General features: G+C 42.3%; 1 protein-coding gene across 3 annotated transcripts in view; it reads right to left on the bottom strand.

The window, feature by feature from the left end:
- Positions 1 to 9116, bottom strand: part of unc5a (unc-5 netrin receptor A) — a 618101-nt gene extending 608985 nt beyond the window's left edge. For all 3 annotated transcript variants that reach the window (XR_009806956.1, XM_061901967.1, XM_061901966.1), the window contains exon 1: positions 8508 to 9116. Coding sequence is in view for 2 of the 3 variants with exons in the window: in XM_061901967.1 (XP_061757951.1) it covers positions 8508 to 8598 (91 nt within the window). In the remaining variant the exon portion in view is untranslated. The remainder of the gene's footprint in view (positions 1 to 8507) is intronic.
- Positions 9117 to 13626: the final 4510 nt, after the last annotated feature.

Here is a 13626-nt window from a genome sequence, read left to right on the forward strand (position 1 = left end):
GAAGTAAAGGCCAGAAGAGCACCCAGAGGAGTGCACACGCTGTTATGATGTGCTGCTCAGAGAAACCTCTGGGTTTCTAAGCACTTCTGCGGACAGTGACTGATGGCCAATTAACCATTTTGAGAAGACTATTGATCACTTGGAGAGGAAGAACATCAAGAACATCTAACTCTCCACTATTGTCACTGTACCAGCATCTACCAAACACCTACACACACACACACACATAATGAACATACATACACACACATGTAATATAAAATGGGTGAGCTTGTAACAAATCCAACACTAAAGCTATAAAAACAGAGTATGGGCTCTGGAAAGTGCCTCTGGCAGAAAACATACGAGTTCAACCAAAGCCACACAGTGTGGAATATCTTTGAAGTGACAGAAAACACCTAAGCAACAAGGGAATTGAATGGCAAGTCCAATGGAACATTTCTGAAATAATATAGTATTGAACAATTTGATCTGTAAAAAACAGAGAGCTATAGAGCAGTTTAAAAACCTACCGTAGACATTTTACTGCAATGGGACTAAGGTTAGGCAATAAAACGATAAAATATATCCCAATAAAAACATAATCGATATCAATAAAGAAATTGTTAAAACCAGAAGTTGCGAAGCAAGGTTGGTTGCATGAACAAAGGCACTCGCTCTCTGGTAATCGCTGTTGCAGAGAGCGTTGGACATCTCGACTGTACGGCAGTTTTTTTGGGGAGGGGGGTTTGCGACTTGTCCAGTGTGTACACCGCCTTCCGCCCAAGTTCAGCTGGGATAGGCTCCAGCACCCCCGCATCCCCATAAGGGACAAGCAGTAAAAAAAATGAATGATGGATGTTTGTTTTTTACTTTTTTTTAACGGACTGTAGTCCGACCAATGTGGTTTACAAATTATGCAAGGTGCTTGTTCCCAACAAGACCGGTAATACATCACCACCTTAGCCACGCTTACCATGAATTGATTAACGTGGACCCCGACTTAAACAAGTTGAAAAACTTATTCGGGTGTACTGTACTGTGCAATCTACTAATAAAAGTATCAATCAATCAATCAACCTTTGAGCACAGCCCTAACTTCCTGCCACTAAAAATGCAGAAAATAGTTATCAGGTTTTTCTCTATTTACATGTTCACTCTTTAAACTAGTTTGTTACATTTTGTCGAGCATTTCCTGTTTCTTGTTTTTACACCTTAATTTTAGGGGGTTATTGTCAAGTGTAAAATCCATGGTAGACATGGCTGTACCAGTAACTTGAGGGTTCCAGGTTCGATCCCGCTTCCGCCATCCTAGTCACGGCCGTTGTGTCCTTAGGCTTTACTTTACTTTACCCATCTGCTCCCTGTGCCACCCACACTGGTTTAAAAGTAGTTTAAAGATAAAAAAATAGTGGGCTTTACTATGTAAAGTGTGTATAGCCTCTAGAGAAAAGTGCTATATAAATATAATTCACTGCATTTCACTTCACTTTTCTGGCCTTGACCCCTGAGGGGACTATCAGAGGAAAGTAAAATTTTAAATAAAAAAAATATTACATTTGATATATTTTTCTCTTTATCCTTATTTTCGGTATGTCATAAAAAACGGCAATAAGTGATCAACCGATAAAAAACACGGATATCAAGATACAGTTTACAGCTATATTACCCAGCGGTTAATGTGACATTATCACGCCTGAAATATTGCATTACATTCTTCCTCTATTATGTTAAGCATGAAGTGTGCACTTTTCACCAAGGAAGATGCTACTCCTCTATTGTATTTCATTTAGTTTTTCACCTTTTTTACATGACATTAATACATACATTTACTTTATGGACATGTATTAAAAAGCTTGTTAAAAAAAAAAAAGTGTACCAAAATGATGATGGATAAACCGTCTTATAGCCCTTTACTCAAGAGAGTAAAAATGGACGCACAACATTTTTAATGAAAGCCCTGTTTTATATGAAAATGAAGATCGGACTAATAAATGTGATTATGAACGCATTTTATGTTTGCTTTCTGTTGACATCACAATGCATTATTTTCACCATTGAGACTGAAAAATAAGCAACTTTGTCGCCAAAGAAAGTTGAAAATGGAAACACTGATAATGGTGAGAAACCCTGCTGAATTAAAAAAAAGAAATTATCGCCAAGTACAAAAATGGCATTTGTGTGGCTCTCTCCTCTCCACTCATCATAGTCTTTGCCAACAAGAGTCTTCAATCCATCCATTTTCTACCGCTCATTCCCCTTTGGGGTCGCAAGGGGCGCTGTTGCCTATCTCAGCTACAATCGGGCAGAAGGCGGCGTACACCCTGGACAAGTCGCCACCTCATCGCAGGGCCAACACAGATAGACAACATTCACACACTAGGGCCAATTTAGTGTTGCCAATCAACCTATCCCCAGGTGCATGTCTTTGGAAGTGGGAGGAAGCCGGAGTACCCGGAAGGAACCCACGCATTCACGGGGAGGACATGCAAACTCCACACAAAAAGATCCCGAGCCCGGGATTGAACCCTGACCACTCAGGACCTTCGTATTGTGAGGCAGACGCACTAACCCCTCTTCCACCGTGAAGCCCAAGAGTCTTCAATAAAAGGTAAAATTGATGTTAAATGTATCATTTAATTTATCCTTTATATGTATTTCATATGTGTTTGTGTTTTGTTGTGGTATCTGTAATGGATTAATTAAATTTTCATTATTTCTTGGAGGAAAAAAATGCATCAGTTTTTGTTCAGTCCGTCTGATCTGTCGGAACAAAATTGAAACTGTGGTAATGCTGCACTATGAATACATGGACGCATGTGTCCTTTTTGCAGTTTGTACAAGAGCATAACCTTCAGTTGGACTATGTGTCTTAAGAATCGCATCAAAATGAACAAGACCGGAAATGTCATAAAGTCAGAGTTACACTGCTGGCCTTTTGGATTTAGTTTAAAAAGGGACACATACCATTCACTTTATTACTGCCACCCAATGAGGTATGTGGTAATCGTATTCCAAATCAGGGGTTAGAGGTCAATGTTATGCTAGTCAGATAGAAACACACACACACACACACACACACACACACACACACACACACACACACACATTGATGATGCACCGCATTCCAGGAGCAGAACAGCCAAACTTCATTCCCTAAGCGCTTCTCACATGGACCTGAATCACAGAAATGGGGTAATTGAAACAAAAGGGCAGAGTTTGACAGAGATGTAGTGCCTTTGCAAAGCCTCTGCATAGACTGCAGAAAATAACACCTTCCCCTCTCCAAGGTTCATCCTCCAAGTGTCCTCAGTAATGTCTGTGTCCTTTTTAAACTCAAACGTTGCCATTTGCACATGATAAGCAAAGGGACGATAGTTGAACGATAGGGTGACTGGGTATTTGTCACCAAATGGAGCGTGTTTCTCTATTGTGTTAACCTGACCTGTGATGACAAACGGTTTACTTCTTATCAATGAGTGCTGGACTATCATCCCCACCTCCATTAATCACTAACTCCACACACAAAAAGTAACATTGTTGTCAAAAAACATGTATATACGGATGTCTTTTTCAAATATAATGGAGTTGAATAAGTAAATTATACCGATTTGATCTTTTTGGATGAGTAGGATAGTACACAGTGCACTGGTAGTTTTTGGCATTAGTTCCTATTTGGGTCGTCCAGGAAGAAAAGTATTTTTTGACACTTAATTTTTTTTTTTTTTTTTTACATCAAATTATGCCTTCAATTTCATTGAAAACAAATGTGTTGGCAAAGTGGGCTTCACGGTGGCAGAGGGGTTAGTGCGTCTGCCTCACAATACGAAGGTCCTGCAGTCCTGGGTTCAAATCCAGGCTCGGGATCTTTCTGTGTGGAGTTTGCATGTTCTCCCCGTGAATGCGTGGGTTCCCTCCGGGTACTCCGGCTTCCTCCCACCTCCAAAGAAATGCACCTGGGGATAGGTTGATTGGCAATAATAAATTGGCCCTAGTGTGTGAATATGAGTGTGAATGTTGTCTGTCTATCTGTGTTGGCCCTGCGATGAGGTGGTGACTTGTCCAGGGTGTACCCCGCCTTCCGCCCGATTGTAGCTGAGACAGGCGCCAGCGCCCCCCGCGACCCCGAAAGGGAATAAGCGGTAGAAAATGGATGGATGGATGGGTGTTGGCAAAGTTGTGTGTTTAAAAATTCAGTGTTTTAAAATTCATCCATCCATCCACCTTCTACCAGTTGTCCAGCTAATTAAAAAAATCAAATAAAAATCAGTGTATATTTAGTGTATAAAAATTCATCCATCCATTTTCTACCAATTGTCCCGCTAATTCAATGTAAAAAAAAAAATCAGTGTATAAAAATTCAGTGTTTAAAAATGTGTTGCTTCAAAAAGCAAGACTCGCTTCCTGTAAATAAAGATGAAGAACACGATCCTTTCACAGCACCAGTCATTGAGATGTCAAGTTTGAAGTCACTTGACAAAGATCTTGCAAAACAGCATAAAAAAGGAAGTTAACTGGATTACGTCGGCATAATATAACATAATTAACATTTCAATGCGGCCGACTGAACATTTTCAAACTACAGAAATGATTCTAATGGTTAGAATCTGCACTTTTTAATGACATACGAAGGTCTGCTTCATGCACACCGGGCACAAACAGAGTGGGCGGGGTTTGTTTAGAGAGCAAAAAAGCCTGAGTGTCAGACGGAAGCAGATTTTTACAACAAAGTTCTGCAGAACAGTAATATCATATCGAGTATGTAGATGTTTTTACCCTTGGCGTTTGTTTCGCCATGTTTGTTGCATCTTTCTTGTTGCTTGATTATAAAAGATGGTCGAGGAACTTGGAAAGTAGAAGAGCAATATTCATATAATCTCAATATTCATTGCTCTATTGTTCATACATAATATTGTAAATCCCACATTCTGTATTCATGTACTTTGAGTGTTTTATTCAGTAAAAAAAACTAAACAAACCATCTCAAAAACGGAATAAACTAGTTTTTTTGTGAATTAAATGACAGAATGTTCAAATGACTACACAATGTGGGATTTACAATAAGTATAAACAAAAAAACACGGAATATTGAGAATAAATGAACGCTGCTCTTCTCCTTCCTAGACCACCCACTTGATTGACATATTTTATAATAGAGCAACCACAAAGAAAATGCAACAAACAAGGCAAAACAAACACCAAGGGTAAAAATATCTACATACTCGATAGATACTGTTTTCTAGAACTTTGTTGTAGAAATTTGACTCCATCTGACACTCGCTATCAGGCTTTTTGCAACTAATGTAACCTGTTTATGTTGTTCAGTTCTGTTTGTGACTTAGCACAGCAGCTACCGAAAGTTCCTCTCTGCTGCTCGCTCGGTGTGTCAAATGTTTAGCTACTCTTTAACCCGTGCGGACTAACCTACTGTAGTCTAGCGGCTAGGTGGCTGAAGAGTAGTTTCAAACTTAACAGCCGGCGGCTTTCACTGCATTGAGCTTTTAGAAGCTCCATCTATCCCCACATAAGCACGAGGCTTTGAAACTAACGTTTTTAAACAACATTTACAAAAACTGCTATGACTTAGTAATGGCTAACTACTTTAGAAGAATAAGCAACATGTAACGTTACTATTTATGACAAAATTAATACTCCCAACACTGGTTATCTAGCCATTAAATTCTTAGGCAACCTTAAGCTATTTGGACATTTCGTTTGAGATAGCGGTATATGTCGTATATCACCATTCAGCCTAAAAAATACCGTGATATCAGTTTTGGTCCATATCGTCCAGCCCTAGAAGTACATATGAAAACCGGTATTAATGAGAAACATCGATATTGGTATCAATAAAATCCTAACGATATACACTCCCTATTTTCAAATAAAATCTGCTTTCCTTTTACTTCGATATTGACACATTCTAATAATGTAAAGTGCTTGAAAAATCAAATATTTGGGAAATATTAAAAATAAACAAAGTGTAATTTTAAACCTTTGAAATATACTGCATTGTTGTGTAATAATTGAGTCGATTCCGGCAGTTGAGAGGATAAATAATCCCTGCCCCAGTGCACCAGTCTTTTTGGATGCCTGTATCCTTTTAATTCAATTCCAATGACTAGAGGGCAAACACAAAATAATTTGCTGGTGAATTATAATTTGTAAAGACTATCCCCACACACGCATTACATTTCCATCATTTTCCATGCATCAAACATTGGGAGGAAACCAAGTCAGTTTAAAATTCCATTGACCAGGAGGCTATTCCCCCCAATAAATTATGTTAATTTCAGCCTTGCTTCTCTTTATCACGTTCTTCAGTTAGTCAATGAGGAGAGACAAACTGTCAGCAAGGAAGACAACACTGGGATGAATTGCATTAGAACAATAAGAGCTGTCTGGCAAATGAAATCCTTGCATTAGGAAGCGGTGGGCACCAGAAACTTACAGGATTATTAAATAGATTCCTGCCTGGTGTCACTGAATGGCCATGTGCTTGCATCATCACAAAATACACACCTTGTGGAAATTGCTCACACAAGTAGGACGGTGGCTGTGTCCAATTCCCATGCTCCCTCCCTGAACTAGACAACAATTGCTTGGCAACTCACTCAAGGGAAAAAAGGGGAGGCAGCGGGGGCTAACAATGCTATATCCAGGATTTATCAGCTCGGATTCCAGCATTTTTCTTTCCTTTTTTCGCATGGTGAATGATTGTAACCAAGGCCTAATGGTGGAAAAGTTGAAGTGACTTGCAAAAGAAGCAAAATGATCTTAGGACTGCACAAATAACACAATGCTATCCACCATGCAAGTATTCAAACCTTTGTGGAAACACCATCCAACACACACTTTACATACCGAAGACATCAAAACGCAGGCAAAGCAGTACATTACTTTGTTCCTGGGGCTCAAAGTGTACCCACTCACAACACGGCGAAAGCAAAAGTGCTTGGCAAGCTAAAACCAAGACTGACAGGCCTACCTTTATTAATGACAGAGTTATTTTTCTCGGCAGAAGAAAAAAGACAAGTCGGCTTTTGATACAGGCAAACGCAGAGTCAGCAGCCTTGTCTCTCAGAGGTTGTTTGACTGATCTTAGTGGAGACTGTCCGTCCTGATGGAGGAAGAATTGGCTACTGTATTACCTGCGATCCATTTCTGGCACTTGCCCGTCCTATAAAGGGAACCCTGATGGGAGTAAGCATGCCTACATTGACCTGATACGTGACAGAGATTGACAGAGAGGTAAGGCAGTTTGTGCCTAGAAACCTGATACGGGAGCCGAAGAGGATAAAACTGATCCAACATGCCCTATTCGCCTCAACACTGAACACATGGGAGGGAAGAAAAAACACCCTGGTAGCAGTGCCAGTCGATCAGTAATGAAAGTCAAACAGAATTGCCCCTGCGGGGATTTTCAGACTCAACCTGACCTAAAGCTTCACGTCTTTGGGCCGCGGTTATGGGATGAAAAAAAAAAAAAAAATCTAAAGAAATTGAGACTGATTGTACAGGATCTCACCACCTATATAAAATACTTTAATCATATGCATACCGATAGAGGCACTGCTACTTAAATTGGTAGATGTAGTCCCTGGGGATCGACTGTTTACTTAGCCTTAATATATTCATAATTAAACCCTAATTGATGCAAGAGAAAAGCCCGCTTAATTCATCATCATCCCCGTGCCCTGCAGCAAGACAATTACACAACTTTAACATCTTTGTCTTCCGTCTATAAGCGAGGTTAACAAGTTTTCAGCAAGCCAAAATGCAAATGGTGTGTGAAATGCCCTTGTTTCCGCACGACAGTGTGAGGAGAATTGTAAAAACGAGAACGATTAGCCGAACTGACATTGGTAAAGTTACTGCAATCTTGTGTGCTTCCTTTGGGCACCACATTAGGCATATCCGTCTGAACTATTGTACAATACTTGGGCACATTTGCATGCAACTGAGAGTCCACGCCGTAAAATGCAATTCATCAACGCAAGTAGATCGTCTCCCAACTCCGTAAAGCTGTCAGCATCCTGCAAATGCAGCAGGATGAGAGTTCTGCTCCGGATGAGGGGAGGGAGGAGAGCAACGTGTGCTGCCGAATACGCCGGGCGGGATAAAGGGATGGAAACCAGCCTCCGAATGTACGTGTCCTACCATATCAGCCAGCTGGTGCTGTGCATCAACGCTTGTTTATGTGACAGTAAAAAGGAGCACAGTGTCACTGTGCATTGTCATTCATTATACAAGGACCCATCTGGTCAGGTTCCTCACATTTCCAGCCATGCAGGTGCATCTAACTTCCTGTGAGAGTGGGGAGGACAATGCGGCTTTATTAGAACAGATCAACACATTAGGCACAATGTCAAAGGTTTGCTACCATAAGTTGGTAGAAGGTTGTCAAACAAACATACACGCATCGGCTGGCATGACGAGAAACATACATACATACATACATACACACATAGATAAATACATAAAAATAAAAATAAAAATAAATAAATAAATAAAAGCGAGTTACTTACCGGTGCAGGTGACGCCGATGAAGCTGAGCCAAAACACGAGAAGGGTCTCGCCGAGTCGACGTCGGACAAAGGGAACCACAATGAGCGGCATATTCGTCTTTTTTTTTTTCTAAATGATTTAAATCAAGTTTTAAAGGGGGAAAGAAGAAGTTCCGGCGTGCGTGAAGAGAATGAAGCACTTAAAGACGACGTCAAAGTGAGCTCCTTCAGCACATGTCCCCACGCCGCTCCGCATCCATCCTGCCGCGTGCGGCTCGTTCACAACAACGACTCACAGGTGTGGTACAGCCGGTGGTGGTGCCTTCCCGCACCCTCGGAAATCCGAGTTGTGTTTTCCCCCCCACTACGTTTAAAAACAAAAAAAAACAAAACAACGATGCTGTTATTCCTTACAAGAATTAAACATAACAGCCGAACTCCACCTCCGGCGAGCCGAGGGAGGCACTTTTTTTTCTCGTCGGCCGAGATGCGGAGGAGGAGAAAAAAAAATGGTAATAATTGCGCTGAGCGAGGGGAACATCTGCTTGCGCAGCAATGCTGGAGTGCTGAGAGTCGGGGAGAAGGTAAGACTTGTGAAGGCTGGGAGGAGCCGCAAAACCAGGAGCGGATCGCAAGTGCAAAGTGGACGGGGAGTGTCCAAAGCATGCCGGTTCATTCTGGGAGCATAGGCGCCGATCTACATTCCTGCCAGTGGGTGCTCAATTTGTGTGTGTTACTGTTGTGCCGATACCAACATTTTGGTACCGGGTACCAAAATTATTTAAGTACTTTTCGGTACATTTCAAAATAAAGGGGACCTCAAAAAATGTCATCATTATTGACTTTATTTTGACTGCGATGAGGTGGCGACTTGTCCAGGGTGTACGCCGCCTTCCGCCCGATTGTAGCTGAGATGGGCGCTAGCGCCCCCTGCGACCCCATAAGGGAATAAGCGATAGGAAATGGATGGACTTTATTTTGAAAAAAAAAATCTTACAATCAACCAAACATAACCCAAATCACATCTCACCCCGCGGATTGTAAATAATGTAAATAATTCAATGTATTTACTCTGATGATTAACTTGTGTGATGACTGTATTATGTTGATAGTATATATTTGTACCATAAATGGGTTGTACTTGTATAGCGCTTTTCTACCTTCAAGGTACTCAAAGCGCTTTGACACTACTTCCACATTTACCCATTCACACACACATTCACACACTGATGGAGGGAGCTGCCATGCAAGGCGCCAACCAGCACCCATCAGGAGCAAGGGTGAAGTGTCTTGCTCAGGACACAACGGACGTGACGAGGTTGGTTCTAGGTGGGATTTGAACCAGTGACCCTCGGGTTGCGCACGGCCACTCTCCCACTGCGCCACGCCGTCCCATCAATTGATTTACGTGGACCCCGACTTAAACAAGTTGAAAAACTTAACCGGGTGTTACCATTTAGTGGCCAATTGTGCGGAATATGTACTATACTGCAATCTACTAATAAAAGTTTCAGTCAATCAATCAATCAATCGAAAACGGTACATTTAACATACAGTGGGGCAAAAAAGTATTTAGTCAGCCACCGATTGTGCAAGTTCTCCCACTTAAAATGATGACAGAGGTCTGTAATTTTCATCATAAAACAGCCCCAAAGCATGATGTTTCCACCCCCATGCTTCACAGTAGGTGTGGTGTTCTTGGGATGCAACTCAGTATTCTTCTTCTTCCAAACACGACGAGTTGAGTTTATACCAAAAAGTTCTATTTTGGTTTCATCTGACCACATGACATTCTCCCAATCTTCTGCTGTATCATCCATGTATCCATTTTGGTATAAACTCAACTCGTCGTGTTTGGAGGAAGAAGAATACTGAGTTGCATCCCAAGAACACCATACCTACTTTGAAACATGGGGGTGGAAACATCATGCTTTCGGGCTGTTTTTCTGCTAAGGGGACAGGACGATTGATCCGTGTTAAGGAAAGAATGAATGGGGCCATGTATCGTGAGATTTTGAGCCAAAACCTCCTTCTATCAGTGAGAGCTTTGAATGGTTGACCAAATATTTATTTTCCAGCATAATTTACAAATCAATTCTTTAAAATTCCTACAATGTGAATTCCTGTCAAAAACATCTTTATTTTTTTAATAGAAAAACTGAAATACAGTGGGGCAAAAAAGTATTTAGCCAGCCACCGATTGTGCAAGTTCTCCCACTTAAAATGATGAGAGAGGTCTGTAATTTTCATCATAAAACAGCCCCAAAGCATGATGTTTCCACCCTCATGCTTCACAGTAGTTATGGTGTTCTCAGGACGCAACTCAGTATTCTTCTTCCTCCAAACACTTCGAGTTGAGTTTATACCAAAAAGTTCTATTTTGGTTTCATCTGACCACATGACATTCTCCCAATCTTCTGCTGTATCATCCATGTATCCATTTTGGTATAAACTCTACACATCATGTTTGGAGGAAGAAGAATACTGAGTTGCATCCCAAGAACACCACACGTACTGTGAAACATGGGGGTGGAAACATCATGCTTTGGGGCTGTTTTTCTGCTAAGGGGACAGGACGATTGATCCGTGTTAAGGAAAGAATGAATGGGGCCATGTATCGTGAGATTTTGAGCCAAAACCTCCTTCCATCAGTGAGAGCTTTGAATGGTTGACCAAATACTTATTTTCCACCATAATGTACAAATAAATTCTTTAAAATTCCTACAATGTGAATTCCAGGATTTTTTTTTCACATTCTGTCTCTCACAGTTGAAGTGTACCTATGATGAAAATTACAGACCTCTGTCATCATTTTAAGTGGGAGAACTTGCACAATCGGTGGCTGACTAAATACTTTTTTGCCCCCATTGTACATTTGTGGCTTTTATATGTCGCACCTTGAATATGGTTATTTTTTTGCATGCTGCACACTGTCGTCGGACAAACCCGGACGTAGAAGCATGAGGATTAGCGCACACCTGTCAGCACACTCACACCAGGCTGTGACTTACGTTCCAGATAGCATTTCCTCATTTTCCCAGAGTGTCAGTCGAGTGATTATCGGACTGTTGAGCTGTGCTTTTTTTTTTTTTTTTTACGTCGCCACAATCCTTTGCAGATTATTAATACGCTTCAGGGAAGGGGGGGAGGGGGGTCTTCTTGTTTATTCCTTTTCTCTCTTGTCTGCATACTAGTCAGAGGAATATTAAGTGGAATTGGGAGCGCAGAACTGGACTAGTGTCTTACTAGCTAATTATGAGGCTCATGTCGATGAATGATTCCTCAGCTCGAGCTCAGCTATTATACAAACTCATTAAGCCTTCTCTCCATCCAATATTCCTTGCTAAAAGGTCAAAGTCAGAGGCAGAATGACAGTATAAAGCATAAGCCTTCAGCAGGATAGCTCCCAATCGCAACCTGTCGGGTGCTTGTGCATGGGTAGGGATGGGCTGGCGGAGGAAAATAAGAGAATGACTCAGCCTCGGATACTTATGAGGCTGCTCCTAATGGTTTGTCTCATTCTGCTAATCTGTTATTTGGCCTGTTATGGCGCTGGCTGGATTGTCTCTTTCAGTTTTTTTGTTGTTTTTTTTCCCGGAAAGGCACCCACACTGCATTTATTTCAGAGGTTCAATAAAGACACTTGTCTCTGCAATGATACAGGTCAGGGGGGTTGCATCTTACTGCGGGGTCATTCTCCCAGGAAGAAAGACGGACATGGCGTTTTGCTAAAAACTGTCACGTTTGTAAATCTGATTTCATGTTTGATCCATCCATCCATCCATCTTCTTCCGCTTATCCGAGGTCGGGTCGCGGGGGCAACAGCCTAACCAGGGAAACCCAGACTTCCCTCTCCCCAGCCACTTCGTCTAGCTCTTCCCGGGGGATCCCGGGGCGTTCCCAGGCCAGCCGGGAGACATAGTCTTCCCAACGTGTCCTGGGTCTTCCCCGTGGCCTCCTACCAGTTGGACGTGCCCTAAACACCTCCCTCGGGAGGCGTTCGGGTGGCATCCTGACCAGATGCCCGAACCACCTCATCTGGCTCCTCTCGATGTGAAGGAGCAGCGGCTTTACTTTGAGTTCCTCCCGGATGGCAGAGCTTCTCACCCTATCTCTAAGGGAGAGCCCCGCCACACGGCGGAGGAAACTCATTTCGGCCGCTTGTACCCGTGATCTTATCCTTTCGGTCATGACCCAAAGCTCATGACCATAGGTGAGGATGGGAACGTAGATCGACCGGTAAATTGAGAGCTTTGCCTTCCGGCTCAGCTCCTTCTTCACCACAACGGATCGGTACAACGTCCGCATTACTGAAGACGCCGCACCGATCCGCCTGTCGATCTCACGATCCACTCTTCCCTCACTCGTGAACAAGACTCCTAGGTACTTGAACTCCTCCACTTGGGGCAGGGTCTCCTCCCCAACCCGGAGATGGCATTCCACCCTTTTCCGGGCGAGAACCATGGACTCGGACTTGGAGGTGCTGATTCTCATTCCGGTCGCTTCACCCTCGGCTGCGAACCGATCCAGTGAGAGCTGAAGATCCCGGTCAGATGAAGCCATCAGGACCACATCATCTGCAAAAAGCAGAGACCTAATCCTGCGGTCACCAAACCGGAACCCCTCAACGCCTTGACTGCGCCTAGAAATTCTGTCCATAAAAGTTATGAACACAATCGGTGACAAAGGATCATGTTTGATCATGTTTTGTTTTGTGTTCTGGACTCTTGTTCTGTTTTTTCACTTCCTGGTTTGTTTTTGTTACCATGACAACTCATTGCTTTTCACCTTGCCCTCCTAGTCACGCCCATGCTCTCAGTCCCGCAATTATTCACAGCCACTATTTAAGTCAATTTCTTTCCGTCCTTCAGTCTGGGAACATCCAACTTTCATTACCCATGCCGTTCTAACTTTCATTGTTATCTACGACCTTGCTGCTCATTCTCCATGCCCGCGATCACCTTGCTATTCTTGCCTCCTGTTTTTGTTGTCACAGTCAGTGTTTTGTTTGAGTTGTTTATAGTCATGCCATCGTGCTGTTTCTGTTCGTAGTTCATTCATGCCAATCGAGCAAGTGTTTTTGTTTCCTGTTTATATTTTGTAGCCAAGTTTTATACCTCCTTGTGAGCGCCCTTAGTTT

The sequence above is a fragment of the Nerophis ophidion genome, linkage group LG05 (genome assembly GCF_033978795.1).
Source record: "Nerophis ophidion isolate RoL-2023_Sa linkage group LG05, RoL_Noph_v1.0, whole genome shotgun sequence".
Taxonomy (NCBI): Eukaryota; Metazoa; Chordata; class Actinopteri; order Syngnathiformes; family Syngnathidae; genus Nerophis; species Nerophis ophidion.